Source organism: Martes martes (assembly GCF_963455335.1).
Source record: "Martes martes genome assembly, chromosome: 7".
Lineage (NCBI taxonomy): Eukaryota > Metazoa > Chordata > Mammalia > Carnivora > Mustelidae > Martes > Martes martes.
Genome location: NC_137894.1, coordinates 142,702,198 through 142,717,664, shown reverse-complemented (window position 1 = coordinate 142,717,664; position 15,467 = coordinate 142,702,198). Strand labels below are relative to the sequence as shown.

Below are 15,467 nucleotides of genomic sequence, written 5' to 3'. Positions count from 1 at the left end.
TCCCTCTCTTGCTGTCTCTCTCTATGAAATAAGTAAATAAAAATCTTTTTTTTTTAAAAGATTTTATTTATTTGTCAGGGAGAGAGAGAGAGAGCACAAGCAGGCAGAGCTGCAGGCAGAGGCAGAGAGAAGTAGGCTCCCTGCTGATCAAGGAGCCCAATGTGGGACTCGATCCCAGGACCCTGGGATCACGACCCGAGCCGAAGGCAGTGGCTTAACCCACTGAGCCACCCAGATGTCCCTAAATAAATAAAAATCTTAAAAGGTGGGGGGGCACCTGGGTGGCTCAGTGGGTTAAGCCTCTGCCTTCAGCTCAGGTCATGATCTCAGGGTCCTGGGGTCAAGCCCTGCATCGGACTCTCTGCTCAGCAGGGAGCCTGCTCCCCACCTCCCCGCCTGCCTCTCTGCCTACTTGTGATTTCTCTGTCAAATAAATAAATAAAATCTTTAAAAAAAAAAAAAAAAAAGAATTGGAAAGCACGTCAAAACTAATCATCAAGTATAACTTCCAATCTTTGTAGGTAGAAAAGTTGAGGCTACGAACAGTTAAATTATAGTGAAAGATTAGTCTTAAAATTTGTTATTTAATAGGTTTTAATTCAAAATACCATTAGTATTACTGTTTTTAAGTTAAATTTAAGCCTACTTCTAGCTTATGTGAGACAAAATTAATGAATTTTGAGATTGTGACACTCTTCTTGTTAAAAACTGGGAAATGGTTTTAATTAATGCAATCATAAGTGCTGTGAAACACTCTAGATTTTTGAGGCTATTGTCAAAAACTAAGGTAAAAATCTTGAGAAAGCTAGAAATAGAATCCATCGTTGCCTCTTACACAGTGCCTTAGGCATGAAAGATACTTAAATAAATTTTTGTTAAATTGAATGGCCAACCCCTCCCTGTTCCATCCAATGGGCCTTATAATCATTTAGAGAGGCAAACACTATCTGTTTCAGGGTTTAATAAGCAAGATTAGTTTATTAAATTAATAAAGGTGCATTAATTCATACCTGTCTAAATTTAGCTCTTGCTTCTTTTTCCTTCATTCTTCCATGTGCGACCAAATAGTCAAACACTTCACCTATAATCAAGAGAAATAAAAGTAAGCAGAAGTCCTACTTCTGAGCATTAATTTTCCCATAAATTGATGATGTTTCACTTTTAGAAATGCTCTAATTTTTATTTTTAAATACAGGCATGAAGATAACAGAAACATGGATTTTGAACTTAAGGCCTGGCCTTAAGTTTAACTACAGGCAAAAGTTCTTTGATAAAATCTTTAAACTAGAGAAAAACCTTAAAATTAAACTTTCCTATGTTTAAACAACATTTTAAGGGTTATATTTTCAACGTGCTTTAATAAAAACTGGAAGTTAAAATGGGAAAATGATATGTGTTAAAAGAGGATGGTATCGCCACTGAAGAATTATTAAAAAAGCAGTTCCTGAATATAATAATTAATTCAACAAATATTTATTGAGTGCCTACTAACTGCCAGGCACTCTTCTAGGCTCTAGGGAAATACAGCAGTGAGCCAAGTGAAGTCCTTTTCCTCATGAAGAATTTACATTCTAGTAGGGAGAGAGAGGTAATCAACAAACACATGACTGGGACGTCAGCTGACAAGGACTGTGCAGCAGACGTAGGGGAAGAAACAGGAAGTGTGTCTGCCTGTGCAAGTGCTTTGGGGACTACTGTGAGGGAGAGGGCACTGTCATTATCAGGGAGAAAGAGTCTAGGCAGAGCAAATAGCAGTAAGGCTACGTAGCTAAAGAAGAATGAACAAGGAGAAGGGAATTACCGCATGGGCCTGGAAGATGGGAGAGAGGCGTGAGGACATGAAGGGTCCCACAGGCTTTGCTCTGAGTGAGAAGAAGCAGAGGAGGCTATGAAATGACTGACCTCTTGCAAGGGTCACTCTGGCTGCCAGAGTGGAAAAGAGGTCAGGGTTGGGGAAGAGACAGAAAGATAAGAGGGAGTAGCACAATAATCAGGGCAGGAATGAGGGAGGCTGGGCCTCAAACGGGAAGTGGCAGTGGTGGTGAGAAGTGGGGAGTTCGGGATTCAGTGGGAAGGTCAAGCCAACGGAACACACTAGTGGACATCCACTTGGTAGTTTATACAGTAGTAATTCCTCAGGGAAGAGGTGGTACTTCAGGAAATACATTAGTATTGCCAATTGCTTATCAATTGGGAATAAAGAAACAATACCTCTGAAATCAACAGAAAAGGGTACTAATTGAGCAAATTATGTTTCCCAAAATATGTCCTGGGAAAGAATCACATCTACTTTATACAAATAAAGAATATTTCCAGCAGCTTAGTGACAACATTCAACTAAAGGATTTTGATACTTAAAAAATGCTTAGTTTCAGAACATAACATACTTTTGAGGAAAAAGTTACTCTGAATTATATATTAGTATCTCTAACTTTTAAGCTTCTAGCCTAGCTGAAACATTTTAAAATAATGGATGGGCATAAATATTTTCAAGTTATCACTTGATTGCATAATGATCTTTTAAAACACATTACAAACTGTTAATTTACACTACACAATTCGTTTAACTACAATGAATTATGAAGTTAAATGTCAGCTCAGTAAAGTGTCCACATTTTCTAAGCTAATGACCTTTCTATTTGTAGAACAGTATACAATGTCAAAACAAGTGGTTAAAAAGTGAAAGCAACTAAAGATGTGTGCATATCATACAAAAAACAGTTTCGACTTAAAAGAAACGAACGGACTGAACCCACTAGTTGCTGTACCCACTAGCTGTCGTAGAGTAACCTGGAGAAAAGTCCAAGTCTGTCAAAAAATTTTAAAATATTTTTATAAATTCAAGAGCAATATAAACCTCTTAAGAGATTTTGGAACAATAAAGTCATACTCACAATCACTAAATTATACATCAGGAATTTAACCCAGAGCTCTTTATTTTCCTTATTAAAAATGTATTAGCACTCAGATTAAGAAGCTATACTGAAAACCTCAAAAGGCTATTTGTTGGAAAAAGACAGCAAACAGTGGCTCTCCCCACCCAGGTCAGGGACCCTGTGGTTGAGAGGACACTGGACAGGTCAGTTCAGAAAGCCCTCGGTCCCAGGTGGGGTCCTGTCACCAAACACGTGACGGAACTGCTGGCACAGAACCACCTTCCAGAGGTTCAGTTTCATCTGTAAAAATCAGGCAGTTGCCTTGGATAGACTTCTAAGATTCCTTCCAACTGTAAAATTCTATGATTCTACCAAACTGAGAAATACCAGGCTAAAGAGGACTAGATAGTCAATTTAATGACACCAGATGACAAATGTGCTGGGGATGATACAATAAAACAGATGTGCTGGGGATTGATAGTGCTTTGTTGAGCTGATTAAAATAGCCCAAAGCCAAGAAAGCCCTCTGACTGAGGAGTGCTGTTACAGCGCTGAGCAGCATACTGAGCCCTTAGAGGACGGCTGTGTTAGCACATCCACTAAGAAGCTCAGAGACATGCTGACTCATCAGGTCACACTGTCAATGAGAGGTCCTGGCTAGACTGACCCCATGTCTTTGTTTTCAAAAGCCCACCCTCTTTCTACTAAAAGTGGATGCTTCTCAGATTAGTTGTGCCCCTATATAAGAAAAGGGGTTATGACCCTAATGCCTAAAATAGATGAGAAAGGACAGCCGTGACCAACTGACCAATCAGGAGAGCATATCTACTGTCACAAGGCTAGGGCTGAGGGCTTGGCAGCGTGACCACAATGACTTCTCGGCCCCCGTTTCCTCAGGGGTAAAAGCCCATCCTTCCCTGTCTGGCCACATCATGGAGTCCTTGTGAGGATCACAGGAGATCTGGTGAGAGACAGCACCTGTGCACTGTAGAAACTACAGTTTCTACAAAGAAAAGGTTATGAACATAACTCCGTCACACAAGCAGAGTACCAGAACTCCACACAGACCTGTGATGCTGCAATTCGGCTTCCGTTCTTCTACTCCTCCTCAATGTGGAAATACCCAACTAAATTCTCACACCACACATTTAAACTCTGAACCAGACAATAACGAATATGAAAAAGCTCATCAAAGGTTTTCCTACTATAACTCATTCCTGCCCACAGCAGGTTTATAATCTTCTATTTAATTGTTAATTCATTACAATGAGGCTGTGGTTTTCTGTCTGATCAAAATGCTGACGATAAAATAAAACTACTATAAGCAAAAGAGTCAAAGCTATACTCATGTCCTGGTTAAACAGAGTACATCCCCAGTAGAAGTCCCCACACTTCAATTCTTATTTGTTAAGCATCTGCATTGTGCCAGGCACTATGTGGAGGTATCAAGGTAGGGAGCACACAAAGACAAATCAGAAAGCTTCTGCTCTCCACAGACAAGGAGACTCACATGTGGTCCAAAAACTAGAAGCCCAACCCAACCTCAACCCCAAAAGCAGTATCTCTTTAAAGGGGAACAGTTATATACATGCATTTCAGAAAAATGACTACATGTATATAATCTTGTAGGCAAAAAATGTCAAGTCCTTAATCTTTAAGAAAAATCTAAATATATGCATTGCAACCACAACTTCTGGCCTTGGGAAAGATTAACATCAATGACATTAAAATCTGATAAAGAAAACCATCCAATAGGCAGTATTGCCTATTTATAGGCATATTTATTTCAAACAGGCTAATGCACTGACATATTTAAAAATCCAACTTCTTAAACAAAATGTGGTGTGAATATACACATAATGGTATATTATTGAGCCTTAAAGAGGAAGGAGAACTCTGACATGGATGAAACTTGAGGACATTATGGGAGTGAAACAGGCATAAAAGGAAAAATGCTATGAGATTCCACTCATGTGACTACCTAGAGTAGTCACATCCACAGAGACAGGAAGTAGAATGGTGAATCCCAGGGGCTGGGGAGGAGAGGGAACTTAGTGTTTAACGGGGACAGAGTTTCAGTTTGGGAAAATGAAAAAGTTCTGGGGATAGGTGATGGTCATGGCTATACAACAATGTGAATGTACTTAATGCCACAGAACTGTACACTCAGAATGGTGAAAATGCTAAATTTTATGTTATGTACATCTTGCCACGATAAAAAAAAATCCAAGTTTTGGATATTATTAAAAATGCTAATAGTGTAGTACTTAATAGCAACCCACAGAAGAGCCAAGACAGCTTTACTGATTCTCATGCTACTGTATGTTAGACGAAACCTCCACAATGATCCACGTGGGCACTGTGGTTGTGTATCCTTCTAAAAGGGAAGAAAGAAAGAAAAACTATGGAAGTTTCTTACCTCCACTTGCATACTCCATGATTAGGTAGAGCGTTTTGTCAGTTTCAATGACTTCGAACAACTTCACTGGGGAAGGGGAAAGGATACGGGAGAAAAAGAAACAAAGGTCTGTATGCATATACACTGTACATGTAAACTCTAAGTACAAAAAGTAACTTTTTCCCTGTTGAAAATTCTCATAACTGGCTGGTTTAATAGAATGTTTTTTGGGATATTATCATAAATTACAACAACACATTTCATAAAAGCATGGAATTCCATAAAGGTAAAGATATGTCTGGGTCCTCAGATGACGTAACTTGGGCATGCACTCAGTCGTCCAGGCTGTGTATCTACTCGCATCTCCTCTGTCCTCTTCCTCTATGGTGCCTAAACTGGCTAGCTGCCCTCCCTGCTGATTGTGCCTCTCCCTCAGGAAAAGGGTTCTTACTTCACATTCAATCTGCAGGAACTGCTCAGATCTATTCTACTTCTCCAAGTTTAAGTGCATTCACTTGGCATTATGGCTTTAAGGATATATAGAACAATTTCACTTGAGACTTCTGTTGCTTGGGAAACTTCTGTTCACTTGTTCTCAGAGAACAAGGTTCTTTTGTTACTATTCTAAAGCCAGAGATGGAAAATAGAAGGGATTATGCTATAATTAACTGAAAAGGACTTTTTAAAGAATTATTTGCAATGGGTCAGTGTGACTTTGTTATATAGCAGTCTCTTGTTACAGATCAAAATAAGATTTCTATTACTTTTAATTCACAAAACCATATCAAACCAATATATATACATTTTAAAATTAAACTGAAATACATTTCTAAAGCTACTGAATCACTACTTTTTATACCTACTTTATTTTGGTAATACATACTCTAAAATTAAATTTACCAAAAAATGGGGGATGGGGTGCTGGTCTCTTATACTGTAGGCTATTTTTTGACACTTTAATATGGAGTATCAGACCAAATTAAGTGCCTTATATAGTAAGTAATCTATGTCCGTTGAACTGATGAATAAAACTATCATATCATTTCTAAAATAATATGTTCAGGTTGTCGGGAAAAATGATTTAAAGAAATTTAAGGCATATATACTGGTAAACCATCAACATATAAATAAAACTTTTCTAAAATTCCAACGTAGATATTGGGTCTTCTGGAAAAACTATCTGAATCCAATAGAAATTTAAATTATTAGAAATTCATATCTATTATCAAAGATATGCTATTTGGGAGTAAGTAGAGAGAACTCTAATCAGGGCACAACCTAACTAAAGAACAAAATAACTACGTTTAAGTTAGCTAGTTCCAGGATGCAGCGATTGGTTATTTGGTGAAAACCTGGAATCTGAAACCAAGAATTAGCCAGGTAACCCCTCGGGCTGAAATGAAAAGTGAAGAAAAGTTTTCTTCCCATGGTTATATGCCTTGTTACTTTTCTCCAAACATTGTATTTCACTGATTCTAAGATTAAATTTTTTCACATTTTAACTAATATCACTAAGAATAAATGACAGCTTGGCAGAATTTTTTCCTTAGCAGCATGTAAAATAATGCCTTTTAAATGATGTGGCTTAGACCTGATGAAGTAGCTTGTGTCTCCATTTTATCTTCTATTCTTGTGCCTTAAGAATTCTTGATATGATACCCATAACATCAATTCGTGCCCCCACTTCCCAGAACTGATTTTGATATTAAACTGTTAAAAGTGCCTGTCTTCACAGCTACTTCATTCTTGAAATACTATTTTAGATTGTAGGAGCTATCACTGTGTAAAAAAAACAGTTACATTATTCAAAAAGAGCTCTAGGGGAACCTGGGTGGCTCAGTGGGTTAAGCCTCTACCTTTGGCTCAGGTCATGATCTCAGGGCCCTAGGATCAAGCCCCGCATTGGGCTTTCTGCTCTGCAGGAAGCTTGCTTCCCCCACCCCCACCCCCTGCCCCACCTGCCTCTATGCCTACTTGTGATTTCTCTTCCTCTGTTAAAATAAATAAATAAAACCATAAAAGAGCTCGATTATGTTATCTATGGGATCAAACATTTTCACTGAGATGAATATACAAAATATACAAAATACTAAGTAATTTCGTAGTTTCACCTTGTTCCTATGATTATGATGAGAGCAGGACATGATGACCCTTCCTCATCCTTACTTATTTATTTTTAAGTAGGCTTAACGCCCAACTTGGGGCTTGAACTCATGACCCTGAGATCAACAGTCACCTGCTCTACTGACTGAACCAGCCAGGCACCCTATACCCTTCCTTTAAACCCACCTCATCGAACCTAGCACTGAACTATGCACACAGAGGGCACATGAAGCAAATCTGGGCTGTATAAAACAATTCCTAAAAAAATTCCATTAGATAGCAGGTGTCCTATATCTTTTAAAATACGATTCAATGGACAATTAATTTCTTAAGAACACTGCTACAGCAAAACCTGTTATACCTCTGAAAATCTTAACTCTGATTTAATTTCTTTTCCCATGTATGAATTAAATAAAATTGTTTTCTAATATGCATTAAAACTTGGAAAGTTATGATCTGATTAGAGTTTCTACTGCATTAAAACTTTAAATTCAAGAGTTTAATACCTAAGGTTTTAATAATTGCAAAAAGTTAATACAAATGATGAACAATTTATATAAATAAATATTTTATGAAAAGTGTACCTGGGCTAGGAGGGGGGAAGGACTCTCCTATCACTCTTGGAATATAGGTTAAGACCCCAAATGGAATGCATTTAGACCCAAAAATATTTAAGAAAGCAGAAAATACCTATGTTTGGATGATTTAAAATCTTCATTATTCTTACTTCTCTGAAGAGCTAAAAAACAAACACATAGTTCCCCAACACAGGTTATTAAACATTCTACTCCACTGTTGCAACACAAATTTAAACCTTCTCTTAGACAACTGCCTCACTGATAATGTTCAACAGTCTACATCTGACACGAGCATGCAAGTCCAGGGCAGCTATAAATACTTCAGTTTTGGCTCCGGGAAAAGCAGAAGTTGCAGAGGAGGATGATACCACAATCTGAATTGTATTTTGCTATCTTGAACATATAAGATCGGATTTAGGCAAGAATAGCTTGTGATTAAACTCAGTCTGATTCAATATATCATTGCAAATCCAAATGTGTACAGTCCTGATGAATTACATCGTGATTGTGTTAGAACTGATAATTCCAAGTAATTCTACGAGAAGATTTTGAACAAAACCACTGTGGGAAATCCTTGTTGGAGAAGACAGGTAATTTAGCATGGCAGCTGTGGCAGACTGTTAAATTATGATCCTAATGAGCCCTGCCTTGCATGTTTACACTCCGGTATGGGCTGGGTGACTTGCTCTGGCCAATGGGACATTATCAAATTTGAAAACAAGAAGAGAGTGAGTGGATAAATGCTTGCGTATCCAGCACTTGCTCTCTTGGAATAAAGATGCCATGATATGAGGAAGCCAGTTTGGCCTCTTTGAGGATGAAAGAGTACATGTAGGGAAAGACCCACTGTCCCACCCGAGTACAGCCCCATCAATTTATCTGCTGAATGCTGCCACACCAATGAACCTAGAGGATGCCATAAGAGAAACCATCCAGGTTAAGACTGGTGGAGCTGCCCAACCATCACAGAGAATAAGGAGAAATATTAAACTTTGTTGATTAAACATGTGCTGTGAATTCAGAAGAGAGTCGTGGTGTTACGGCCCAGGCTAATATCAGAAGATCTCAGAAAATAACAATTTTAGAGGCCATCTTATCCAACCCTCTTGCAAACAAGTGGAAACCAGGAAAGGAGAGGAAAAGGTCTCCCAAGGTCCTGCTCTCTTTCCGTGGGGAACTGGGCCAGAACCAAGGTCTCCCAACAACCAGTATCTATAACCTTTGGGAGGTATGGGCTGGGAAGAACTTGGAGAGAGGAGGAGAAGCTGGCTATGTGGAAAGAAATCTGGGGAGAAATCACGGGGTTTACTGCACTTGTCCTGTCTACCACATCTAATCTAGAACTGAATCAGTACTTCACAACTAAGAGCACAGACATGGACATGGACCCGTCTGACCTCTAAACTGAGCTCAGAGCTTAAAAACATGGAGTCAGATGAGTAAGATTCCTTTCCTGAATACTGGATCATCTCTAAAGGCTGAAGCACTTTTTTTTTTTTTTTTAAATTTATTTGACAGACAGAGATCACAAGCAGGCAGAGAGGCCAGGAGAGAAGCAGGCTCCCTGCTGAGCAGAGAGCACGATGCGGGGCTCGATCCCAGGACCCTGGGATCATGACCCGAGCCGAAGGCAGAGGCTTCAACCCACTGAGCCACCCAGGCGCCCCAAGGCTGAAGCACTTTTATTCCAACACAAATATCTCTCCTGTTGCTGTTGTAGTCATTCTTGCATTTTGTGTTCTGAGATGAGAAGATAGCTACTCTGACCACCACTCAGGCTTGAGCTCCTAGTTTCCCTCTGTCAAGTCAACTCAGAAACCCTGTCTTCCAATTCATTATAGTTGAATTTGTAGCTTATAATCTGAATCTCCCAGTTATTCCCACAACTGCTAAAGCAGGAGAGTTCCAAGCTGGATACAATACCAACACAAGTTAGGACCCTGCATTTAGTATAAAACTCAGACCACGGCCATGGCGACTTCTACTTTCCCTGCAACATGAGCTCCAGCCACGCTCTACCAGCCACCCTGATTCCTCTCAGGTATCAAAACATTTGAACTGCTTTCCTCCCTTAGAGTCTTTTCTCCGTTCTGTCCTTGAAGTCTCAAGCAGATTCTCTGAAAACCTTATATAAGAAAATCTCCTTTGTTTTACATCATAGTGATCTGTTTACTTCTTCTCCAGAATGTCTTTCAAGTATAAAGATACATTTCTGTGTACCTGTTTATTGTTGCCTTGTCATCCACGTGGGGTGGGGAAAGGCGCACTGGTCTCCTTTCGCTACTGTATACTTGAAACCAAGCCTGGCACACAACAGGAACTCCTTTGATAAATGCCTTTATGAAAGTACTAACTACCAAGAAGCATGGTTTGAAGCGGCCTCCTTAGCATTCTAATGACCACACTGCTTTTAAATCCTGAGTACCAGAATGCTGGGTGCAGAGTTGTCATAATTTTGCTGGCAGGAGAGCAGGTCAAACGAAGGCAATCGTTTTTAAATCCCTAATAGCAATGCAGCACTGAAACACAGTAATCAGAGCCACACAGCAGGAAAAGATACAAACTTTAATTTGGGGTAGCAGGCACCACTGGACGTAACCAGATTCATGCAAGACTCAAAAAGATGTCCACAGTAAAAAAATGAGCTATGTGTGCTTTGTATATGTGGTTGTGGCCAATTAAGACCATTTAGTTAAGGAAGACCAAGTGATCCGTCTGGCAGAACAGCACATTTCGGAGTGTGGGTTTCAGGTCACCTGCATCAGAATCGTTAAGAGTGTCTGTGCAAACTCCAGGTCCCTGGGCCCTACCTCTTGCTAGATCCGAAGTGGGACGAAGAATCTTACTTAGAGCAAGCACCCTAGGTATGGTGGTTTTAAAATATGTCCACAAATTCTTTGACAATCCTCTCTGCAAAAGGTAGAAGTTCATATCCCTCTCTTCTGAGTGTGGGGCGCACTTAGTGAGTGACTCACTGAGAATGACTAGATACTGTGGCCCCCTCCATGCTCTCAGAGATCACTTGCTTGTGTGTTGTGGGGGCATTAAACACCTCGATGGATAGACCCCAGATGGCAAGGTACTGAGGCCTCCTCATGCCCACAGCTGGTGAGGAACTGCAGCCCCTCAACAGAGCCAGGTTAGAGGGCCCTTCTGGAAGCAGACCCACCAGCCTAATCAAGTCCTCAGATGCCTGCAGCTGTGGTTCTTACCCAAAACTTCTTGACAGCACCTGTTCCATCACTCCCAAACACATGACTCACAGAACTTCGAGGTAACAAATGTCTTTGTTTCAGTTGCTCAGTTTTGGGGTAATTTGTTAGAGAGCAGTTGAAAACTAATATACTACAGACAACCCATGAGTTACACCAAGGGATGTGTTGTGAAATCACAGAGGAAAGGTAAATGGCACCAGACAGAGGGCTGGGTCGTATAAGCTTAATTCTGGAGGCAGAAAGAATACCCACAGATTCCCTAGGAGGAGACTGTCAGGGTGTTACCAAATAACTTTACATATCTGCTGCTCTCAGAGCAAATGCTATCAAGCAGAAATGAGTTAATAAATCTATAGCAAGTTAATCAAGGAGTGGAGAGGAAGCAAGAAGCCAAGAGCCACAAGGTATCCACTGTGTCTGAAGCACAAAGCTAGATGCTTCCACCTATGACCTAATCTAATGTTCACAGCTCTGTCCAGCGACTCTGATCAGCTCCAGTGGACATGAAGGAGAACTGAGCAAGTTGAGAAACATGTCCAAGGACTCCCAGTGAGTAGGTGCTGGAGCCAGGATTCCAAGGTCCACACTCATCTCATGATACCACGCAGCTGCCTTTGAAATTTAAAAGTAAAATCACTGATAAGATTGTAAGCTGCTGGTACAGAAAATTCCAGAGCAACAGATGGGCACTGGCACAATTTTTAGAAGCTGACAATCTGCATGTAAGTGATAAAAATGTCAGAGATTCTGGGGAAGATGGAGGAAAAAAAAACACTCAAAAAGCCAAAAACCCCACAATAACACGTCAGAGATTTCATATAATTGTATCAACTGTGAACCATAGCTGAACATAGTTAAATTTGGATAGAAATAACTTACTGAAGAGAAAGCATGAAATTTTAGGGAAGTCCCTATTGGGATTATACAACGTAATTTTTTTTTTAAGTTTTGTTATTATAAAAGGACACTTAGCGAGAAATCTACCTCCCCCTACCTTAATTCAACTTACTTCTCTGCATTTTTTTTCAATCTTATGCAGATGCTAGTTATAAAAAACAAAACGAAAGAACACAGAAATATTTGAAGTGCAAAAATTCTCAATTCACTGACCAATTTGCAACCTCCCAACATCTTCAAGTCCTCTAGAAACCGGTACCCAGGAGGAGAACAAACATGTTCGAAGGTGGAGATTGGGGATCCTGGTGATCAGAATACCAAGGACCCCAAACGTGCAGTACCAGAGACTGAAGAGATGTCCCAACAACCAGGACTTGGAATGCCCAGGAGTTATCTTTGGAAAAAGACAATTTAACAAGCAAAGGAAAAGTAAAGTGAGCACATAAAAAAGAACATGGAGGGTGGGGAGGGGAGGTCACATAAGACTGTGATCTAAATCATGATGGTGAAAGTATTCGGACTCCCCTCTCCAGATACATAATAGGTACAAGAAGGAACAGGCTGTGATGGTGAGAGCCTGTGCTTTCATGGCAGCAGAGTGACAGGCTGAATGACAACTTATGTCAGAAATAATGAAGCAAACATAATGGCCACCCTCTTCTTGCATAGAAAATAGTCATGCTATAAATCTAAGATTTGTGGGTAATTATCAGCAGTCTTGGATAAAGAAAAGGAGACACAGTAAGGAAACAATCAGAGTAAAGAAGAGGGAGGCTGAGTGGGCGCTGACACCCCTGTGTGGGTCCGCGTGCCACTGTGAGACAGAGAAGACATGACAGGCTGCAGCAAGGCAGATGGAGCTGCTTCTGGACGCGCAGTGTGAGGGCGCTTGAGGCCAGTCAGAGTACATGGTATTTGGGTCTGAAGCTCAGGAGAAAAATCTGGGCTAGAGACACGTTCCGTAGAATTACCAGCATAGAAATAGCATTCTTGGGAAAAAAATAACATTGCCTAACTGTGCAGGATGAAAAGACAGGAACTCCAAAAAGCAAACATTTCAGAGACGAAACAACTGGGGTCCACAGTGGAGACTCAGAAAAGGAGGCAGCCAGAGAGACAGAATGAAATCCAGACACTGGAGCCTAATGTCTAGAACAGACCTACACGTGCGGCCCAGAGTCTATTCACCAACAGCATACCAGGTCCTGGCCCGTCTCGAGGGTGCTTCAGGAAGGACAGAGAGAAGGATGACGGACCTGCTTTTCCTCTTCACCATGCAGAAACCTCTGTCCCTCTGTCTTACTACACTGCTATGCAGCTCTGCTGAACAAAAGAACAAATCAAAGACCCTCTCAGATGAAACCGAGGGAGAGAGGCTGGCAAAAGCTCACAGAGTTAATGGAGAAGAAACTGTGAAGAAAACGCATTGGTGTAAAAAAGGAAAACTATGTCTTTCCTTTTCTATACACAGAATATCTCTGGAAGGACAAACAGAAACCAATGGCACTGGTTGTCCCAGGGGCAGGATCAGGGCAGCTGGTAGTCAAAGGCTGAATGAAGACCTTTCCTTCAATACTCTTCCTGTCCTTTGAAACTGAAGACCCGTAACTGTATTATCTACTTCCCTTCCCTCAATTAATCTGATTTTTAAGAAGGGTTGAGAATGAACAAAGAAAAGGTTTTTGTTTTTGTTTCTTAGGCTAAAAGGGAAATTCTTGAAAAAGACAAGGTAGCTGGAAAAGCTGTATTTTGATCATTCTTAATAAGAAGAGCATTTCTAAAAGAAAAAAAAAAAGAGGAGAGCATTTCTTATCTCTTTTCACCATGTGGGTGGAGGATGCCAATGGGTGAAAGGCAAGAAAGTCTTCTAGGGAGTATCTCTAGGATACTCTAGGGGGTATCTCTGAAGTAAAGTAAATCTGAGAGCCACTGCTGTAACGCAAAATTTGAGGCAAGATACAGACTGGAGTCACTCTCAGAATCACTCCAACATTAAATATCTTAAAATAAGGAACAGAATAGGAAAGTTAACAAATGATAGGGAGATAAGATAATTATTAACAACATTACCAAAAGCAGTGACCACTCCCATTCAGGAAGAGAGATCTATAGATGTGGAGATATGATAGTTATGTGTATTATGATGTATTTCACTAGAATTTCACTGATGTCAAATAGGACACATTTTTGCTAGTATCACAGTGAACATCCCTGTACAGTAGTCCCCTGCGATCAACCTCAATCCAGCAGATGATATTCCTTCTGATAGATGGTCAGAAGGTCAGTAGTAGCCTAACGCTACGTCACAGAGCCTATCTCATTTCACCCCATCACAAAGGCATTTTATCACCTTGCATCATCACAAAAAGAAGGTTAAGTACAGTACAATAAAATGTTTTGAGGGTGCCTGGGTGGCTCAGTGGGTTAAGCCTCTGCCTTTGGCTCGGGTCATGAGCTTAAGGTCCTGGGATTGAGCCCTACATTGGTATCTCTGCTCAGTTGGGAGCCTGCTTCCCCCCCTCTCTCTGCCTGTCTCTCTGCCTACTTGTGACCTCTGTCAAATAAATAAATGAAATCTTTAAATAAAATGTTTTGAGACCACATTCACATAACTTTACTACAGTATATGGCTATAATTATTTTTTTTTTAAGATTTTATTTACTTATTTGACAGACAGAGATCACAAGTAGGCAGAAAGGCAGGCAGAGAGAGAGAAAGGGAAGCAGGCTTCCCGCCGAGCAAAGAGCCCAATGCAGGGCTCGATCTCAGGACCCCGAGATCACGACCCGAGCCGAAGGCAGAGGCTTTAACCAACTCAGCCACCCAGGTGCCCCGGCTATAATTATTCTATTTGGGGGGCTATATATAGCCAAAGGGGCAGAGGCTGAAGGAGAGAAAATCTCAAGCTGACTCCAGGCCCAGTGCAGAGCCCCAGGCAGGGCTTGATCCACAACCCTGAGATCATGACCTGAGCTGAAACCAAGAGTTAGACACTTAACTGACTGAGCCACCCAGGTGCTCCTATAATTGTCTTATCTTATTATTAGGTTTTAAAAAAAAAAAAATTTATTCATTTGAGAGAGACTGTGTGTACGCAGGGGAAGGGCCGAGGGAGAGAATGTCCAGCAGACTCTCGCTGAATGGGGAGCCTGATGTGGGACTTGATCTCACAAGCCATGAGATCAGGACCTGAGCCAAATCCAAGAGTCGGAAGCTTAACTGACCGACCCAGGAGCCCCATATTTTATTATTAGTTATTATTACTACTCTTTTACTGTGCCTAATTTATAAATTAAACTTTATCATAGGTGTGTATGTACAGGAAAAACATAGTATATATAAGGTTCAGTACTATCCACAGGTGCAGGTATCTACAGGAAGTCTGGGAACATAACCCCC

At 40.6% G+C, this 15,467-nt stretch overlaps 1 protein-coding gene across 8 annotated transcripts in view; it reads right to left on the bottom strand.

The window, feature by feature from the left end:
- The window catches only part of MARK3 (microtubule affinity regulating kinase 3), a 120,515-nt gene that overhangs the window by 33,955 nt on the left and 71,093 nt on the right, over window positions 1-15,467 (bottom strand). For all 8 annotated transcript variants that reach the window (XM_080807530.1, XM_080807532.1, XM_080807531.1 and 5 more), the window contains 3 exons: window positions 8,068-8,116; window positions 5,296-5,361; window positions 1,011-1,081 (listed from right to left, as the gene is read on the bottom strand). In XM_080807530.1, the coding sequence (XP_080663656.1) occupies window positions 1,011-1,081; window positions 5,296-5,361; window positions 8,068-8,116 (186 nt within the window). The remainder of the gene's footprint in view (window positions 1-1,010; window positions 1,082-5,295; window positions 5,362-8,067; window positions 8,117-15,467) is intronic.